Consider the following 18390-nt stretch of genomic DNA (forward strand, 5'->3'; position numbering starts at 1 on the left):
GTTTTGTTTTTCTGATAATAATCATCCTGATTGGCGTGAAGGGGCCCTAGTGGCTCAGTGGTTAAGCTCTTGACTGCTAACTGAAAGGGTGGCACTTCAAACCCACCAGCTACTCCTTGGTGAGAAAGATGTGGCAGTCTGTTTTTATAAAGTTTTACAGCTTTGGGAACCCTATGGGACAGTTCTACCCTGTTGTATAGTGTCACTGTGATTTGGAATTGACTGGGCAGCATTTTTTCCCCCCTAATGCTTGTGAAATATCTCAGAAGCTGAGATTTTAAAACAAGATCTGGTTGATAAGCGGGAGTCATTCATGGAAAGGAAGAGGGAAAAGGGTATTCCAGGCAGAGACAATTGCAAATGCAAAGGCTCTGAGGTCTGAGCGGGCCTGGTGTGTTAGAGGAATGGCAATAAGGCCATCATGGCTGAAGTGGAATGAGTGAAGGGGTGAGGGAATGAGGGGAGGTAGGAGAGATGGCCTGGAGCCAGATTAGCGGCCTTGTAGATTGTGGACAGGACTTTCAATTTTATTTTGAGTGTGATAGGAGCCAGTGGAGGGTTTCAGCACAGGATGTGCATAGCGTCTTTCTTTCTTTTTTTTCTTTATGGTAAAAATAAACACACCAAAACACAACAACTTCCACGTTGATGGACATAATTTCTGCTGTGTGGAAATAGACTGGGTGGAGACAAGAAGGGAGCAGAGACACCCATGAAGAGCCATCATAGGAGACCAGGCAGGAGATAGCAGTAGCTTATATAATATACATAACAGACCTTGGCTGGTGTCTGGCACCCAGTAGGTGCTATATAATGGTAGCCATTGCTGCTGCTGTTTAAAACACATGGTATAGGAGGCAGCTTGGATTTTGGAATCTGGCATACCCGGGTCTCATTTGTGGCTTCATCTCTTCCTGGCTGGGTGAACTTGGGCAAGTTACTTAACTTCACTGAGCTTTAGCATTATCCATCTGTAAAATGGGTAGAACAATATCAGCATCCTTGGGTTGTCAAGAAGGTTAAAACAGATAAGGTACAGATGTTAAGGGCCTGGCTCATGGTTGATTCAGTATTTTTACTATAATTCCTAATCAGCAACCGGAGAATAAAGAGGAGGTAAGTGGGTAAGGAAGGAGTCCTGGTGGCACAGTCGTTAAGCACCCAGCTACTAACCAAGAAAGGTAGACCATTCAAACCCACCAGCTGCTCTGCAGGAGAAAGATGTGGCAGTGTGTGTTTGTAAAGATTATAGCCCTGGTAACCCTATGAGGCAGTTCTACACTGTCCCGTAGGGTTGCTATGAGTCTGAATGGACTTCATGGCAATGAATTTGGTTTTTGTTTTTTGTTTTTAAGTAGGTAGGTAGCCCTGATGGCACAATGGTTAAGTGCTTGAGTGTTAATGAGAAACTCTGTGGTTCCAACTTACCAGCCACTCTGCGAGATAAAGATGTGACTGTTTGCTTCTGTAAAGATTACAGTTTAGGGAACCCTATGAGGCAGTCCTACTCTATCCTGTAGTCACTATGAGTCAGAATCAACAACAACAGCAACAGGTGAGAAGAGTAGCTGGTATGTTTGAAATTCATGAGGGACTTTGGGACTAGATATTGAAGCCAGCCCTGGCAAACAGCAAATTTAGAGATGGGCAAGTGCCAGGTGGGAGTGGGAAGAGAATGAATGTAACATGTATTTATTTGCCCAATGGTGCCTGAGGTCCTACCATGTACCAGGCACAATGTTCTGTTTTGGTTACTGGGAGGAGCCAATAATGTTAACGAGAGTCATGATAACAGGAATAATAGCCACCACTTACCTCAGAAAGGAATTAAGGTACCTAGCTGTTGTGCTAGTGAAACCTTGAAATCTCAGGGGCTTAACACAAACCCACCAGCCATTTCCGCAGAAGGAAGATGGGGCAATCTACTTCTGTAAAGATTTACAGTCTCAGAAACTCAATAGAGGTCACTATGAGTCAGAATTGACTCAATGCTGGTGAGTTTGTTTTGTTTTTAACACAACAGGAGTTTATTTCTCATTCGTGAAGTCCTGTTGAATGTGTGGCAGGTGACTTTCCGTGTGGTGACCCAAGGACCTTGGCCCGTTCCACCTTGTGCCTCTGCCATCCTCTAGGACCTCAGATTATTTCCTTCCAGCCAGTGGACAGTGCAGGAGAGAAAACCTTCCTTGTGGGGAGGTTTCAGGTCTGAGGTAGTGCACATCCTTTCTGCCCTAATTCCAGTGGCCAGGACTTGGTCACATGGGCACATCTGACTGCAAGGAAAGCTGAGAAATGGCCTCTAGCCATTTTCCTAAGAAGAATTGGAGACATTTTTGGCACCCATAATAACCACTCCTTGGAAGGAAGATGGGGCAATCTACTACTGTAGTGATACTGCCTCGGAAACCCAAGGAGGGGTCGCTATGAGTCGGGTCTGACTCGACGGCACATAACAACAACAACAACAGTAATAGTAGTTTCTACCATATCCAGGCACACAACTTATTTAATCCTCATGACATGAGCAAACACCATTGTTGTTGTTAGGTGCTGTCGAGTCATCTCCAACTCATAGTGACCCTATGTGTTTTTTGTTTATGCTACCTATCCTTTGTTTTAAGAAGCTCTGGTGGCCTAGAGCCTAAGGCATTTGACTGCTAACCAGAAGGCTGGTGGTTCAAACCCACGAGCCACTCCTCAAAAGGAAGGTTGGGCAATCTACTTCCATAGTGATACTGCCTTGGAAACCCATGGAGGGGTTGCTGTGATTCGGATCCCACTTGACAGCAGTGAGCTAATTTTTTGGTTTGGATCCTTAGTTTCATTTTCTCTCTTTACTTGTCTTCACCTGTAATAACTATTTTCATAATTCCACTTTTCTTTCTCTGTTGTTTTTGTTAGGTGCTGTTGAGTCATCTCCGATTCATAGTGACCCTATATACAACAGAATGAAACACTACTGGATCCTGTGCCAGCCCCATGATCCTTGCTGTACCTGAGCCCATCATTGTAGCCACTGTGTCAATCTATGTTGTTAAGGGCCTTCCTCTTCTTTGCCAACCCTCCACTTTACCAAGCAAGATATCCTTCTCCAGGGAATGGTCCCTTCGGACAACATGACCAAAGTAGGTGAGATGAAGTCTAGCCATTCTCACTTCCAAGGAGCATTTTGGGTGCACTTCCTCCAGGACAGATCTGTTAGTTCTTTTAGCAGTCCATGGTACTTTTAGCTTTCTTCGCCAGGATCACAAATCAAAAGCATCAACTCTTCTTCAGTTTTCCTTATTCATTGTCTAGCTCTCACATGCGTATGAGGTGATTGAAAATAACATGGTTTGTGTCAGAAGCACCTTAGTCCTCGAGGAGACATCTTTGCTCTTCAGCATTTGAAAGAGGTCTTTTGCAGCAGATTTGCCCAATGCTATATGTCATCTGATATCTTGACTGCTGCTTCCATTGGTGTTGAACCAAGTAATATGAAGTCTTTGATAACTTCAATCTTTTCTTCATTTATTGTGATGCTGCTTATTGGTCCAGTTGTGAGGATTTTTGTTTTCTTTATATTGAGGTATAATCCATACTGCAGACTGTAGTCTTCAGTCTTCATCAGTAAGTGCTTCAAGTCATCCACACTTTCAGCAAGTAAAATTATGTTGTCAGCGTATCACAGGTTGTTAATGATTCTTCCTCCAATCCTGATGCCATGGTCTTCATATAGTCCAGCTTCTCAGATTATCTGCTTGGCATAAGATTGAATAAGTATGGTGAAAGGACACAACCCTGACACACTCCCTTCTTGATTTTTGCAGTGTCCCCTTGTTTTGTTTGAACGACAGCTTCCTGGTCTATATATGTACAGGTTCTTCACAAGTACAATTAAGTGTTCCGGAATTCCCATTCTTCTCAATGTTACCCATTATTTGTTGTGATTCACACAATCGAATGCTTTTGCATAGTCAATAAAACACAAGCAAACATCTTTCTGGTATTCTTTGCTCTCAGCCAAGATTCATCTATCATCAGCAATGATATCCCTCATTCCACATCCTCTTCTGAATCCAGCTTGCATTTCTGGAATTTCTCTGTCAATACACTGCTGGAACCATTTATCAATTATCTTCAGTAATCTTTTACTTGCATGCGATATTAATGATACTGTTCGATAATTTCCACATTCTGTGGGATCACCTTTCTTTGGAATGGGTACAAATACAGATTTCTTCCAGTCAGTTGGCCATGTAGCTGTCTTCCAAATCTCTTGGCATAACTGAGTGAGTGCTGTCGGTGCAGCATCTGTTTGTTGAAACAGCTCAATGGGTATTCCATCAATTCCTGGAGACTTGTTTTTCACCTCTTCCTTCAGTGCAGCTTCAATTTCTTCCTTCAGTATCATTGGTTCTTGATCATATGCCACTTCCTGAAATGGATGAATATCAACCAGTTCTTTTTGGTACAGTGACTCTGTGTATTTCTTCCATCTTCTTTTGATGTTTCCTGCATCATTCAATATTTTGCCCATAGAGTCTTTCAATATTGCAACTTGAGGCTTAAATTTTTTCCTCAGTTCTTTCATCTTGAGAAGTGCCAAGCATATTCTTCTCTTTTGGCTTTCCAACTCCATGTCTTTGCACATTTCATTATAATAACTGACTTTGTTTTCTCGAGCTGCTCTTTGAAATCTTCTGTTCAGCTCTTTTATCTTGTCATTTCTTCCATTTGCTTTAGCTACTCTTTGTTGAAGGGCAGGTTTCAGAGTCTCTTCTGACCTCCATTTTGGTCTTTTCTTCCTTTCCTGTCTTTTTAATGACCTTTTGCTTTCTTCATACTTGATGTTCTTGATGTCATCCCGTAATTCCTCTGGTTTTTGCCATTGGAGTTCAATGCATCAAATCTATTCTTTAGATGGTCTCTAAATTCAGGAGAGATATATTCAAGTTCATATTTTGGCTCTTGTGGACTTGTTTTAATTGTCTTCAACTTCAAATTGAACTTGCATATGAGCAGTTGATGGTCTGTTCCATAATCAGCTCCTGGCCTTGTTTTGGCTGAAGATAATGAGCTTTTCCATCGCCGCTTGCCACAGATGTAGTCAGTCGGGTTCCTGTGTACTCCATCTAGTGAAGTCCACAGGTATGGCCGCTGTTTTGTGTTGTTGAAAAATGGTATCTGTGATGAATAAATCGTTGGCCTCAAAATTCTATCATGCAATCTACAGAGTTATTTCTATCTCCAAGGCCAAATTTTCCAACTGCCAGTGATTCTTCTTTGTTTCCAACTTTTGCATTCTGATCACCAGTGATAATCAGCATATCTTGATTACATGTTCGGTCAATTTCAGACTGCAGAAGTTGGTAAAAATGTTCAGTTTTCTCATCTTTGGCTTTGGTGATTGGTGCGTAAATTTGAATAGTAGTAGTATTAACTGATCTTCCTTGTAGGCATATGGATATTATCCTATCACTGACGGCACTATACTTAAGGATAAATCTTGAAACATTCTTTGTGATGATGAGTGCCACGCCATTCCTCTTCTATTTGTCATTCCCGGCATAGTCGTATGGTTGTCTGATTCAAAATGGCCCAAACCAGTCCATTTCAGCTCACTAATGCCTAGGATGGGAGCTCTGGTAGCATAGTGCCTAAGGCACTTGACTGCAGAAGGCTGGCGGTTCAAACCCACCAGCCACTCCTCAGAAGGAAGGTTGGGCAATCTACTTCTGAAGTGATACCACCTCGGAAACCCAAGGAGGGGTTGCTGTGAGTTGCATCCAACTTGACAGCACATAACAACAACACTGATGCCTAGGATATCAATCTTTATGCATTTCATTTCATTTTTGACAACTTCCAATTCTCCTAGATTCATACTTTTTACATTCCATGTTCCGATTATTAATAAATGTTTGCAGCTGTTCCTTCTCATTTTGAGTCATGCCACATCAGCAAATGGAGATCCTGAAAGCTCTAGTTTATCCATATCATTAAGGTCGGTTCTCCTCTGATGAGGCAGCTCGTTCCCAGTCATATTTTTAGTGCCTTCCAACCTGAAGGGCTCACCTTCCAGCACTGTATTGGACAATTTTCAGGGCTATTCATAAAGTTGTCCAGTAATATATGAGACAGTGTTTCACTGCTATTCCTAAGGTTTTCACTGGCCAGTTCTTTGAGAAGTGAATGGCCTCTTTCTTCTGAGTCTGTCTCAGTCTAGAAGCTCCGCTGAAACCTGTCCACCATGGGCAACACTACTGATGTTTGAAACACTGGTGGCATAGCCTCCAGCCTCATAGCAACACACAAGCCACCACAGGACAACAAACTGAAAGACAAGTTTGTCTCCCTTAGCTGTTTCAAACCACTCTGCTCACTTCCTGGCCTTCCCCCTACTTTTCCCTGCCATGGGCCTGACTTCCCATTATTGTCTCACTTTATAGGTAAGGAAACAAACCAAGGCTTAGGGATGTGAAGTTAGTGGCCCAGGGCCACCCAGCTAGTGAAGAGGCATAACCATGATTAGAGTCTGTGCAGTCAGATGCTGAAGCTATAGAATTCAATCCTTTCCTATGAGGAATTCAATCTTTTTTTTTTTTTTTTTTTGAGAATTGGATGGAAAGTAGGAAAGTTTCAGGAAAGTACACGTAGACACAGAGTTGAGATATGGTTGCTTGGAATCCATGGAACCTAGTAGGACTCTAGAGGGGGAACTTTGGGGTTAGATGCAAGGGCTGGTATCACACAGTGCATAGGGTTCTGGCATCTTGCCCATCCCCTATGCCTTAGGCCACTGGCTGGGGAGCAGCACAGTGATGCAGTTCACCAAGCACATCTGGCCACGCTGGGGATGGAGGCTTCGGCCTAGGGTGTTCTCAGTTTCCCCTGTGCTCTGGTCGTGGGTGGCAGCTCATAGAGGGTGCTTCTGGAGGCTGTCTGGGAGTAGGGGCTGGGGTGAATGTCTCTGGGTTTTGTGGTGGCAGTTCCCTGTCCTTGGCTGGGTTTGTTGTTGTTGCGTAAATCGAGTCCAGTTTACCATGGTAACTTGGTGGCACTTAGCTCCTTAGCCTGGTGTGCCATTTCCTGGTTTTCCATTTCTTGACTCTGCAGGGACAGATTTCCTAGTTGGGGGTGAGGAGCCCAGGCCTGTGTCTGGACTGATGCACATTTATGCAAACCTGCTGCATCCCTGGGGCTGCCCACAGCACTCCCCCACACCATGAACTTGGGTCTAGAGGGCTCACTGGAGGCCCTGCTCACCCTCAAGATGGTTATCCAGGTGGGTCCTGGGTGTTGTGTCCACCTTGTCTAGGAGTGAAGAAGGATGGGGGTTGAAGACTCTACCATTCTAGTGGAGAGTCCAGTAGGCAAACCTCCAGCCCTGCAATGTTGGGAGGCTGTGTAGAATGAGCTTTGGGCTCACCACTTCCCACTGAAGCGTCACCTTGGCTAGGTAAGAGCCCCAACCCCTCCGAGCTTTGGTTTTCTCATCCAGCAATGGGCTTGAGGTGAGGATTGAATGAGATAATATGACTATCCCCTGTATAGGGTGTGGTGCTAGTAGGTGCTCAGTGAGCATTGTCACATTGATTGCTCTAGAAGAATTGAGACACAGTCATGTGACATGCTTAACAAAACTGAGGGGAGACCCCACAGGCCAGAGCAGTCCAGGAAGTTTTCCGTGGCTGTGGATTGGATAAGTTGAGATGCAGCATCGAAGGAGCAGAAGGTGCTTTGAGGCTGAGGGTGGAGAAGTAGCCAGATGTGATGGTAATGAAGACAGAAACAGGAGCTTCTGTTTACTACCTGCCCACTATGAGCCAGGTAAGGAGCCTGGTGGTGCAGTGGTTAAGTGCTTGGCTGCTCACTGGGACATCACAGTCTGATGTTGGGAGCTTCTCTCTCAGCTGCTCTCCCAGAGAAAGAATGTGACAGTCTGCTTTTGTAATTATAGCCTTGGAAACCCTATGAGGCAGTTCTACTCTCCTGTAGGGCCACCAGGAGTTGGAAACAACTTGATGGCAATGGTTTATTCTACTTTATTTTTAAATGGGCCATGTATGCGCTAAAACTCTTTACCTACCGATTTGTTTAATTCACACAATAATTCTACGTGAGAGGTACTGTCATACCCGTTTTAGAGATGAGAAAACTGAGGCTCTGAGAGGAAACCTATCAAGGTCATACTGTCAGTAAGTGGGAAATCTGGGTCTGGGATGTGACCCCAGGTCTGACCTTGACTCCAGAGCACACAGGCCTCACCACTGTGCCCGTGACAGCCTCCTTGCGCCACAGGGAAGGGATAGCGGGAGGCAGTGGGTGAGCCTCAGAGCCAGGGCCCAGGGGGTACAGACACTGCACCTTTTGGAATTTCAGATGTGCTACATACTGTTTATACACACGATACTTTGTTTAACCCCCCAGGCACCTCCATGAGGTGGGCACCAGCATTAGCCATATCTTACACCTGAGGACTTGAGGCTCAGAGAGGCAATCACTCCCCCCTGCCCACCGCCCCAGGGAAAGTGATGGGATTCAGTTCCTTGCCTGGTCTGGGCTATTCCACAGCCTGCAACTAATGCAGGGAAACATCCTTCCAGTGCCCTGTTAATACAGTCTTAACAAACCATGTGACCCCAGTTTGGGGTCAGAGAAGATGACCCTTAGACTTGGGACTATGACCTTTCCTGCCTCCTGGAGGCTGACCACATCCTCTGGGCTTGGAGGTCTCTAGGACCCAGCAGCCTTCAAAGAGGGGGTTCTCACCTCAAGCCTTTCCCTCCTTCTCCTCCCTCTTCCCCCATCTCCACCCCTCCTTTCCTCTCCCTCTCATCCTTACCCTCTTTATTCTTCCTCTCCTTTCTCCCTTTGCTCTCCTCCCCTCCCCAGCCCTCCACCCCACTCCTCCCCCTCCATGGTCACATGGGGACGCCGCCGGATTTAAGCCTAATCTGTCCAGTGCTCAACACAGCAGCTTGGTGGAGAGGCAGACAGGTTTAGCTAATCTCTGGGCCCAGGGGAAGGGGGCAAAGGGAGCCCACAGCACCGCCCGCCAATGAACTTGGGGCTGGAGGGCTCACTGGAGGCCCAGCTCACCCTCGAGACGGTTATCCAGGTGGGTCCTGGGTATTGTGTCCACCTTGTCTAGGAGTGAAGAAGGATGGCTGCATCTGGGGGCTTGAAGGTGGGAGAGGTGTGGTAGTGGTGGGGTATGCAGGGACCCTGGTGTGCACCTCCCAGACTGACTGGGGTCAGATAGGTGAGCAGGGCTCAACTGCTGTAACTGCCTTATCCCAGTGCCTGGGTGTGCCTATACCAGATTTTTGGGGTGCAGTGACCTCTGTCAGCACAATGGGGCTTCGCTCATCTAGGGCTGGTACTGGATTGAAGCTCCCAATACTCTGCTGTCCTGACAAGGTTCGCTAGTCAGCCACAGGCTTGGTTTGCTTCTCTGGCCCTTCTGTGGCCAGGTCACCTGAGAGTGGGGCTCTTTACTGATTGGATTCTGACATCTAGGCTTCCCCTCATCATGGGGATTTCTTGAGCTGGTCTCCTGGGCACTTGCATCTTGGGCAGCAGGACTTTGCTCCTCTCCTACCCAGGCCAGGGAGCCCGGGTCCCAGTCTCCTGCAGACCCTCTCCCTTTCCTCCGCAGACACTGGAGAGCAGTGTCCTGGGACGCAGCCAGGAGAAAAGCCTGAGCGTGCAGGATCCGGACCAGGACTCTCAGCCCGCCCTCCTGCCGGCCCGCATCCGGGAAATTGTTACCCTCAACCTTTCCCAGCCTGAGAGCACAGGTACCACTGCCCCACTCCACCCTTCCACAGACACTGCCCACACTCCACCTCTTCCCACATCCCCCTTCTCAGCAGCCAGTAGAGATGGTAATGATGGTGGCTTCTGTTTCCTGAATATTCACCTCGAGGCAGGCCCAGCCCTGCATGATGGAGGGACCCATTTTACAGATGAGGAAACAGAGGCTGAGAAGTCCAGTGTCATTTGTCTAGACTTGCACCCCGTGTGATGCAGCTGGAGGGAAGGGCTAAGCAGTTCCTCCCTGCTTGCCTGCAGCCTACTGGCAAGACTTGAACCCCAGACACCATCTTCCTTCCCAGGGAAGGTGTGAGCTGGCTAAACTGGAGATACAGGGGGAAGTCAGCTCAGCTCAGACCAGGCCTTTGCAGTAGTCGGAGGGCTGGTGCTGTCCATTCCCCATACATGCAGGAAGGCCAGTGGGTCCCTGCTCCACTTGTGGGTGTCACACACAACCTCACCATATGGTCAAGGGGCTACGGAGGCCACACTCACGTGCAGCTGGTGGGTTTGCCACTCTCTTTAATGGCATTTTTTGATACTTCTGTCACAATCCCTGTCCAACTGCTGGGTTAGAGGAGGGTCTTTCTTTGGAGGACCAGGGATGTTAGGGCCCCTAGGATCTCCAGATAAAGAGAGATTAAGAGAGCCCTCACCCCTGTCTGGAAGAGCATGGCAGGATGCAGCTACCTGTGGCCCATGACATGTATCCAGTTCTCCCTGGGTAGAGGGGATCCCACAGGAGGGAGCACCCCCTGCTTCTCACTCTGGCCTTTCTTTTCCTCCTCTTCTTCTTCCTGCCTCTCCTTCCTTCTCCTCACAACCTGATTTGCACCACCTTGCCTGGCTTCAGAAGGTATAAGAAACCTTTCCCTTCAGTGAGGCTTTTGGTTTTGCCTAGAAGGAGCTAGGTACCATTCTACCCATTTTATAGATTGGCAAAACTGAGGTCAGATAAGAGTAGTAATCGGAGAAGAAAGGAACTAGTACCTGAGGCCTACTCTCCTGACTCCTGGACTGAGGCTCTCTTCTGCACTTCCTAGGGCCTGCAGGGGCCACACTTCAGCTGTAGTGGGGAATATTCTTAGTCTGGCTCTGGGCCCTTCTCTTTGCCCACTTCGTCTGCTGTGTTTGCACGGTCTGGTGCCACATCCACTCCCACCCAGGCTGTCCCTCAGGTCTAGGTCAGTTTTCCTGCCCCAAGTGATAGGTGGGGCATCGGTGGAGGGAGGATGTTCCACTAGACCCAGGAGAAAGTCAACCATGTGCCCGCTGTCCCTCACCAGCCCCACTGCCAGCTACAGAGATGGCATCCCTGCTGTCACTGCAAGAGGAGAACCAACTGCTGCAGCAGGAGCTATCTCGCGTGGAGGACCTGCTGGCCCAGAGCCGCGCCGAGCGTGATGAGCTTGCTATCAAGTTCAATGCAGTCAGTGAGAGGGTAGGTGCTGCCCTGGGAGCCTGGGGGCTGGGCCAGGCGCTCTTCTGCTGCAAGAGCAGGGAGATGGCCAGCCAGGCCTGCATGTTACTCAAAAGGTTGAGCCCTAGAGTCAGGCAAGCCTGGGTTCAAAACCTGGCTCTGCCAACTCGAATGAATTCAAGCCAATCACTTCCAGCCTCTGAGTCTGTTTTCTGCAGTGGGGATGGAAATATGATGTGGAATTGAGTTGGTGCGAGGAGTCAATGAGATAATGGAATAAAGCACCTGGTCAGGGGTGTTTCATTCCTATCTGTCCCAGGCCTAATTGAGGTGGAAAGCACAAAGAACAAGAATCCTAAAGGGCCCTTCTGCCCCTCCATTCTCTATACATCTCCCTTTGGTCTCATTTACATGGGCCTTGGGGTTGAGGCAAAATCCCTGGTGACACAAACTGTGCTTGGCTACTTACCAAAAGAGTGGGGCTTCAGATCCACCCAGAAGTGCCATGGAAGAAAGTCCTGGAGCTCCACTTCCATAAGATAGCCTTTGAAAACACTTTGGAGTACATTTCTACTCTGACACACATGGGTCACCATCAGTGTCAGAACTGACTTGACGGCAGTGGGTTTTGGTTTGGGGTTGAGGCAGTGGCTGGCTGCTGGGGCAGCCTGATATAGGCACAGGCAGTGTTCCTCAGACCCATCTAGGCAGCCACAAAACTTGCTGCCATTTGCCACGGGGGTGAGGCTCTGCCCTGGAGGGAAGTGAAGCCGGTCCAGCCTCTATGTCCAGGCAAACTCACATCGCTGGGCTCTGTGCTGCAGGGCCCGGGGTGAGAGGCTGATGTGGACCAGGGCCAGGGGCGCAGGATTCTTGTGGCGCACTGTCTCCTTTGGGCCCCTAGTCTTGTGGGAGGGAACCCTTGGGAGTTGATGGTGGTGAGAGAGTTTCATGGGGGAGGATGTGTGTGTGTGCAGATGGGAGCTGTGTGTGGGTGGTAGTAACAGTTGTAATAGTAGCTGTCTTTTATTAAGTGGCTACTATGCCAGGCACGTACTGAGTGCTTTAGATATAAAATACCAAGGTTGGTACCATCATGATGCTCTGAAACTCAGGCTCAGAAAGGCGAAGCACTGTGCTCACGGTCACATGGCCAGTTAAGGCTAAGACTCAGGTCTCCTGACTCCCAGCCCAGGCTTGTGGTTTTGCTTCCTGGGTTTGTGAGGAGACAACTGGGCTGGAGGTCTGTGGGGCAGCTGGCCCCTGGAAAGCTAGAAGGGCCCTGGAGCACCAAGCAGTGTGACCCTCTGATGTAGATGGAGAAATTGAGGCCCAGAGGGGGCAAGGCCTGGCTTGGGGCCCCCTATGTGGTAGCGGCAGAACCAAGGTTAACCCCAGATCCCCTGAGCCAGGCTGTCCACACTGGGCCTCATGTACCATGTCGGGAAGAGGGTGTATGTTTCTGTGTTTGGCTGTGTGTATGCTGCATCCTGGTGTCTGCCTGCCTAGACTAGCCCCTGACTTGTTAGGACTCGCTGAGGAGCGGGGCAGGGGTATGTGGTGGCCCCAGCATTCGGGACAATGCAGAGCTATTTTTCCCAGGGTTTGCAGGGGGTGTGGAGGATGGGCTGGACCCAGCCCCACATTGTCAGTGGTGACAGGGACCTGAGCCAGCCCCCTGCTTTAGGCCTCTTGTCTTTTGCCCCCTGGCCCTGTGCCAGGCCCCTGGGGGCTGCCTCTTAAATGCAACATTCTAAGTGACATGATGGTCAAAATAGCACTGCCCCCTGGCTGGCAGGGGAGGTAAAGGAGAGGTGGCAAGTGGCAGCTTCTGTCTCTGCTAGGACATAGCTGCTGGGGGCTGGGCCTGCAGCATGAGGGCCTTGGGTTTGTTTAGAAAATGCTCCAGTGCTCCCTGGGAACCCCTGAGTAGCATGTGGAAGGAGTGTGGTGTTTGAACTGTCCTGGGCTCTGTGAGGCCCCACCTGGCCCACAGAGAACATCAGAGCCTGGAGATCACCTTATTACAGATGGGGAGACTGAGACCTGGAGAGGAGGTGTAATAGGCCCAGGTCAGTGGTGGAGCTGGATGAGGAGTCAGGTCACCTAGCCCCTGGTCCTGAGCTCTGCTATCCTGTGGCGCCATCTCTCCTTGCTGCCCACTTGTCCCAGTGCCTAAATGTGTCAGGGCCTGGCCCTGTGGCCACAGTAGTTGCACAGTAGGCTGGATTGGGGGCAGTCAGGGAGGTTGTTTTGACCCTTTAAACCCCACAGCATCCCTGGCATGGGGAGTGGCAGTAGGGGAGTAAGGATCTGTGTCCTTTTAACTACATGTGGGGAAACTGAGGCAAAGGCTTCAAGTGTCAGATAGAAGACCTCACTGTCCCTGTGGAGCCTCCTCTGCCCCAATTTCTGCCCCTGAGGAGCAGGTGTAGGCAGAGTAGCTGGGAATGGGAAGGAGGGATAGCCACACCCCCTCAACTCCAGAGGAGGACCCCCTGGACTCCTCCAGTGTCCATGGCAACTTGGACAGAGTGAATTGAATGGCGGCATTAGGGCAGCCGTTGCCAGGGGTGACAGTAAACTTTTTTTATTCCTGGCTTGGTGGTGGCCTCCTCCCTTTCGGAATTACAAATAAAATTGAAAGGCTGTTTTGTAAGGGGCCAGGTTTGTGGATGGGGTTGTCCTATGGCCGGGAGTGGCCTGGGCTTGGCTCTGAGCACTGGGGAAGGAGGTGGAGCACCCAGCAACTGCCTAGACTGCTCAACCCAGAAGCAAATAACACCCTGGTTCACACAGATGCACAAAATACACACAACACACAGATACACATGTGCCACAGAGACCCAGCCCAGCCCACGGACATACTCAGATTAATGGAATATGCACAGTACAACTGTACTCCTAGTTAGACACACAGTTAGACGCAGATGCATGGAACCTGTCACTTAGACAGATAGTCCCACCATCATGATGTACATCTCAGCTGTCTCCCATCCCATGGGTACACATAGACTGTAAAAAGCATATGACCCCGTGCAGCCCCCAGTCAGCCCCACAAAGTGTATAGTCACCAACATACCACAGAGACACCTAGACCCACCCCCTCAGAGTCAGTCCTACATCTCCCTGACTCTCAGAGATATGCAGACATGCACGTGAACATGGCCCCTAATACACAGACATACGAGCACTTGCACCGCAGCATAGACCTACAGCCACAGCCGCCCACCTTGCCAGGTACATACAGATGCACCACACACACGAAGTTGTAGACGTACATCCAGTATCCACACACAGAAGCACACAGGGCCCCTGTGGAGACAAATGACAAAACACACCATACCCGGTGAGTCCACACAGTCCAGACCCTTGTCAACGCACAGTGCATGGCATGTTGGTGATGCCACTCACAGAGGTGAGGCCACTGCCCACCACCCCACCTAGGTGACTTCATACAGACACTGGTCTTCAGCTCACTCTACAGGCAGAAACCCTGGATGCTGCCTCCTCCCAGCTCATGGTGAAACCCTCAAACAGCCAGCCCTTCCCCATTGGTGGCACCCCCAGTGACCCCGGGGTCAGGTGGGTGGAGTGAGGTTGTCCTGAGCTTTATCTGTGGCTCACAGAGCACCTGCTGGGTGTCCTGGGTCAATGCAGGGCTAAAGGGAGGCTGTCTATACCTGCCCCAGCCTGCACCTCAGCTTAGTGTGGGTGAGAGCACTGCCCTGCCCACGGGCCTCTCTGTGACCCGTGTGGCCCTGCATGGGTGCTTTAGGCACCACATGTAGGCAGCTGCCCAATGCCAGGCACTGGGGAGGTGGGTGGGGAAGGTTGGGGCCAGCTTCAGAGGCAATTTGAGCCCCATGGGGTGGTGTTCCTGTTGGTTCTTCCCGGGCCTACTGTGTGTACCCTCACTCCTCTGCTCAGCCCCGCCCATTCTCAGCTGCATTCCCCCAGTAGCTGGAGTAGACTGAGGCAGGCCCCCTGGGACCAGTAGGTGCTAGTGGGGGCAGCCTGGGCAGGGCAGGGGCAGACCTGGAAGTCAGAGCCAGGCCCTTAGGGGTCTGACAGTGAAGGGCTGCAAGCTGTCTGGGGAAGGGGGGAGGAGTGAGGACAGCAGAGTCTTCCCCTGCAGTCAGGGAGGGCTGGAGAGGGAGTTATATATTAAAACATTCCTGTGAACTTCTTAACAAATCTCCACACCACGTGTGTGTGTGTGTGTGTGTGTGTGAGCTCGTTCATCTGTGCCCCTGAGCATGTTGGGGACTGCCTGTGTATGTTATGCATGTGTTATGTCGATAAACTCAGATACACATGTATGTGCTGATGTCTCTGTTATGAGTGTGCTTACTTGTGTTCATGGTGTTCATTCATTCTCCCGACAGGCCACCCCCCTTCTCAGCACTAAGAGACAATGGGGAAACAAAGCCTAGACTTTTCCTGAGCTTACTGGGAAGGAAGGGGTGGGGGAGGGGTAGCACAGATCTAATAATCAAAGTACAACAGGGCTAAGTGTTCTGGAGGAGAGGCACAAGGTGCATTAAGGGTCGCTGAGGCTTAGATCCAGGTGCATCTGTGTGTTTGCGTGCACACATGCATTCATGTGCACACGTGTTTGCATATATATGTGTTTATATATGCACATGTGTTTGTGTGCATATGTGTGTGCATGCACACATGGGTTTGTGTGCACACATTGGTGGCCCCATCAGCATGTATGCATGCTTGCCCCATCTGTGTGTCCAGGCGCAGCTGCATTAACCTGTGTGCATGCATGCTCATGCACCCTAGGCTTGTCCACATGTGCCTGCCTCCCCCCCCTCCCCTGGTACCAGGCTGTGCAAGGCGTTTTGGGGCTGGGCCCAGCCTGGCGCCCCCTGCAGAGGCCTGTGCCTGCCTTCCTGGAGGCCCAGAACTCTCACCCAAGGCCCTTCTCTGCAGCTGGAACAGGCTGTGCAGCTGGACTCAGGGGAGTTGGAGACGCCGGAGCCAAGGGGGCTGGTCCGGCAGACTGTGGAGCTGCGGAGGCAGCTGCAGGAGGAACAGGCCTCCTACCGGCGCAAGCTGCAGGCCTATCAGGAGGGCCAGCAGCGGCAGGCCCAGCTTGTGCAGCGGCTGCAGGCCAAGGTCAGGGCTACTCACCCCACTCTTGCACTCTTGCCTGCCCTTGTGCTCACCTCTTCCCACCTCTGTACCCCCAGGTGCTAACCATTGCTTCCCCACCCCCACCCCCGCCCAGATTCTCCAGTACAAGAAGAAGTGCACAGAGATGGAGCAGCAGCTACTGGAGAGGTCCACGGAGCTGGAGCAGCAGCGGCTGAGGGTGGGTGTCAGGGTGCGGCAGGGCTGGGGCTATCCTCCATGTGCCCAACCTGATGCTCTCCTTCCCTCCTCTCCCCAGGACACGGAGCACACCCAGGACCTGGAGAGCACCCTCCTCAGGCTGGAGGAGGAGCAGCAGAGGTGGGGCTGCAGCCAGGTTGGGGGGCTGGGGGGTTGTTTTTCCGGCAAGTGGCTGGGGCCTAAGGGGAGGCTGAGGTAACCCCCACCCTCCTTTGCCCCCCTCAGGAGTGCCAGCCTGGTCCAGGTGAATGCTATGCTCCGAGAGCAACTGGACCAGGTGAGCTCAGCCAACCAGACTCTAAGCGAGGATATACGCAAGGTGACCAATGACTGGACACGCAGCCGCCAGGAGCTGGAGCAGCGGGAGGCAGCGTGGAGACGTGAGGAGGAGGTGGGAATCACAAGGGCCAGGAGGCCAGTCACGCTTTGCTGGGTCCACCCTGAGCTGAAGGGAAGGGCTTCAGTAGAGCAGCGAGGACTCTGAAGTCTGGAGAAGGAGAGGGGGGCCCTGCTAGCCAGGCGAACACTTTGTTGTTGTTGTTGTTGTTGTTATTGTTATGTGCTGTCGGGTCGGACCCAACTCATAGCGACCCCTCCTTGGGTTTCCGAGGCGGTATCACTATGGAAGTTGATTGCCCAACCTTCCTTCTGAGGAGTGGCTGGTGGGTTTGAACCTCCAGCCTTGCACTTGGCAGGCGACTGCCTTAAGTCCGAAGCCATCCTCCAGGGCCGGCGAACACTTTAGAAAACCTAATGATGGTCATTGAATAGTTGGCTTTGTATCTGATGCCACGTGTCAGGTGTGCTGATTTATTCCTCATAATAAGCATATGTGGTAGGTGCTGTCATTGTCCTCATTTTAAAGAGAGATCGTGCAGCTGGTAGCTGGGATGCAACCCTAAGTCCCCAGCACTTCCTGCCTTTCTCTGCCACCTCCGCTGGTGAAGTCAGGGAAACCCAGTTCCCTGTACGAGAGGGAGCCATTGCGCCTTGGAGCATGAGTGTGGCAGCACTGACTGACACACAGCCCTTGTGCAGGCCCAGAGCTGGCCCATGGGAAGGCCCGCTCCCTGGGTGGTTGGAGCTGGGGGCTTTGAGAGTGGAAGCAGACCCACCCTCACCCAGACACTTCATTTTCTCTCCAGTCCTTCAACACCTACATCAGCAATGAACACAGCCGCCTGCTCCTCCTCTGGAGGCAGGTTGTGGGGGCCCGACGGCTGGTCAGTGAGGTGAAGATGGCCACCGAGAGGTAAGATGGCCACCAAGAAGGAAGTCCTGGCAGGTGGAGGGGGCGGTTGGAGGAGACTGGGGCAACTGCGAGGCAATTCGCTCTTTAAGTTGAACTCAGATCAGTTGAACCAGTTGAACTTCAGTTAACTCAACTGTGTGCCAGACCCTGAAGACAAAGGCAGCTTATAATAACACAGTCATGGCAGTCAGCATTTTCTAGATGTTTCCTCTGAGCTAGGCTCTTTGTATACTTCATTTCATGAAGTATTCGTAGCATCTCTGTGAGGTGGGAACTGTAATAATCCCCGTTTTACAGATAAGGACAATGAGGCTCAGAAAGGATGAGTGACCTTCCCCAGGTCACACAGCAGGAAGTAAATGGCTAAGTCAGAATTTGAACCAAGGATTTTCTGCTTCTGGAGCTCTGCTTTTGATCCACTAGAATCTCTGGCTTCTGCACCCAAGGACCTTGTAATTGCTAGTAATAGAAGGTCACAGACATTCAAAATTCTAGTTTGGGGAAGTAAGTTATCAGACTCATCAGTGTCACAGATGGTTTTGCTTTCCTTTTAGTCTTTTTTTTTTTTTTT

General features: G+C 50.4%; 1 protein-coding gene across 1 annotated transcript in view; it reads left to right on the forward strand.

The window, feature by feature from the left end:
• The first annotated feature begins 9043 nt into the window (after positions 1–9043).
• The window catches only part of CROCC (ciliary rootlet coiled-coil, rootletin), a 52860-nt gene continuing 43513 nt past the window's right edge, over positions 9044–18390 (forward strand). Inside the window, exons 1-8 of the mRNA XM_007935850.1 lie at positions 9044–9103; positions 9644–9785; positions 11088–11242; positions 16166–16351; positions 16464–16547; positions 16626–16687; positions 16793–16958; positions 17713–17819. Coding sequence (XP_007934041.1) covers positions 9044–9103; positions 9644–9785; positions 11088–11242; positions 16166–16351; positions 16464–16547; positions 16626–16687; positions 16793–16958; positions 17713–17819 — 962 coding nt within the window. The remainder of the gene's footprint in view (positions 9104–9643; positions 9786–11087; positions 11243–16165; positions 16352–16463; positions 16548–16625; positions 16688–16792; positions 16959–17712; positions 17820–18390) is intronic.

Source organism: Orycteropus afer, unplaced genomic scaffold, assembly GCF_000298275.1.
Source record: "Orycteropus afer afer isolate SDZICR_OR568_19922 unplaced genomic scaffold, OryAfe1.0 scaffold00031, whole genome shotgun sequence".
NCBI classification, from domain to species: Eukaryota; Metazoa; Chordata; class Mammalia; order Tubulidentata; family Orycteropodidae; genus Orycteropus; species Orycteropus afer.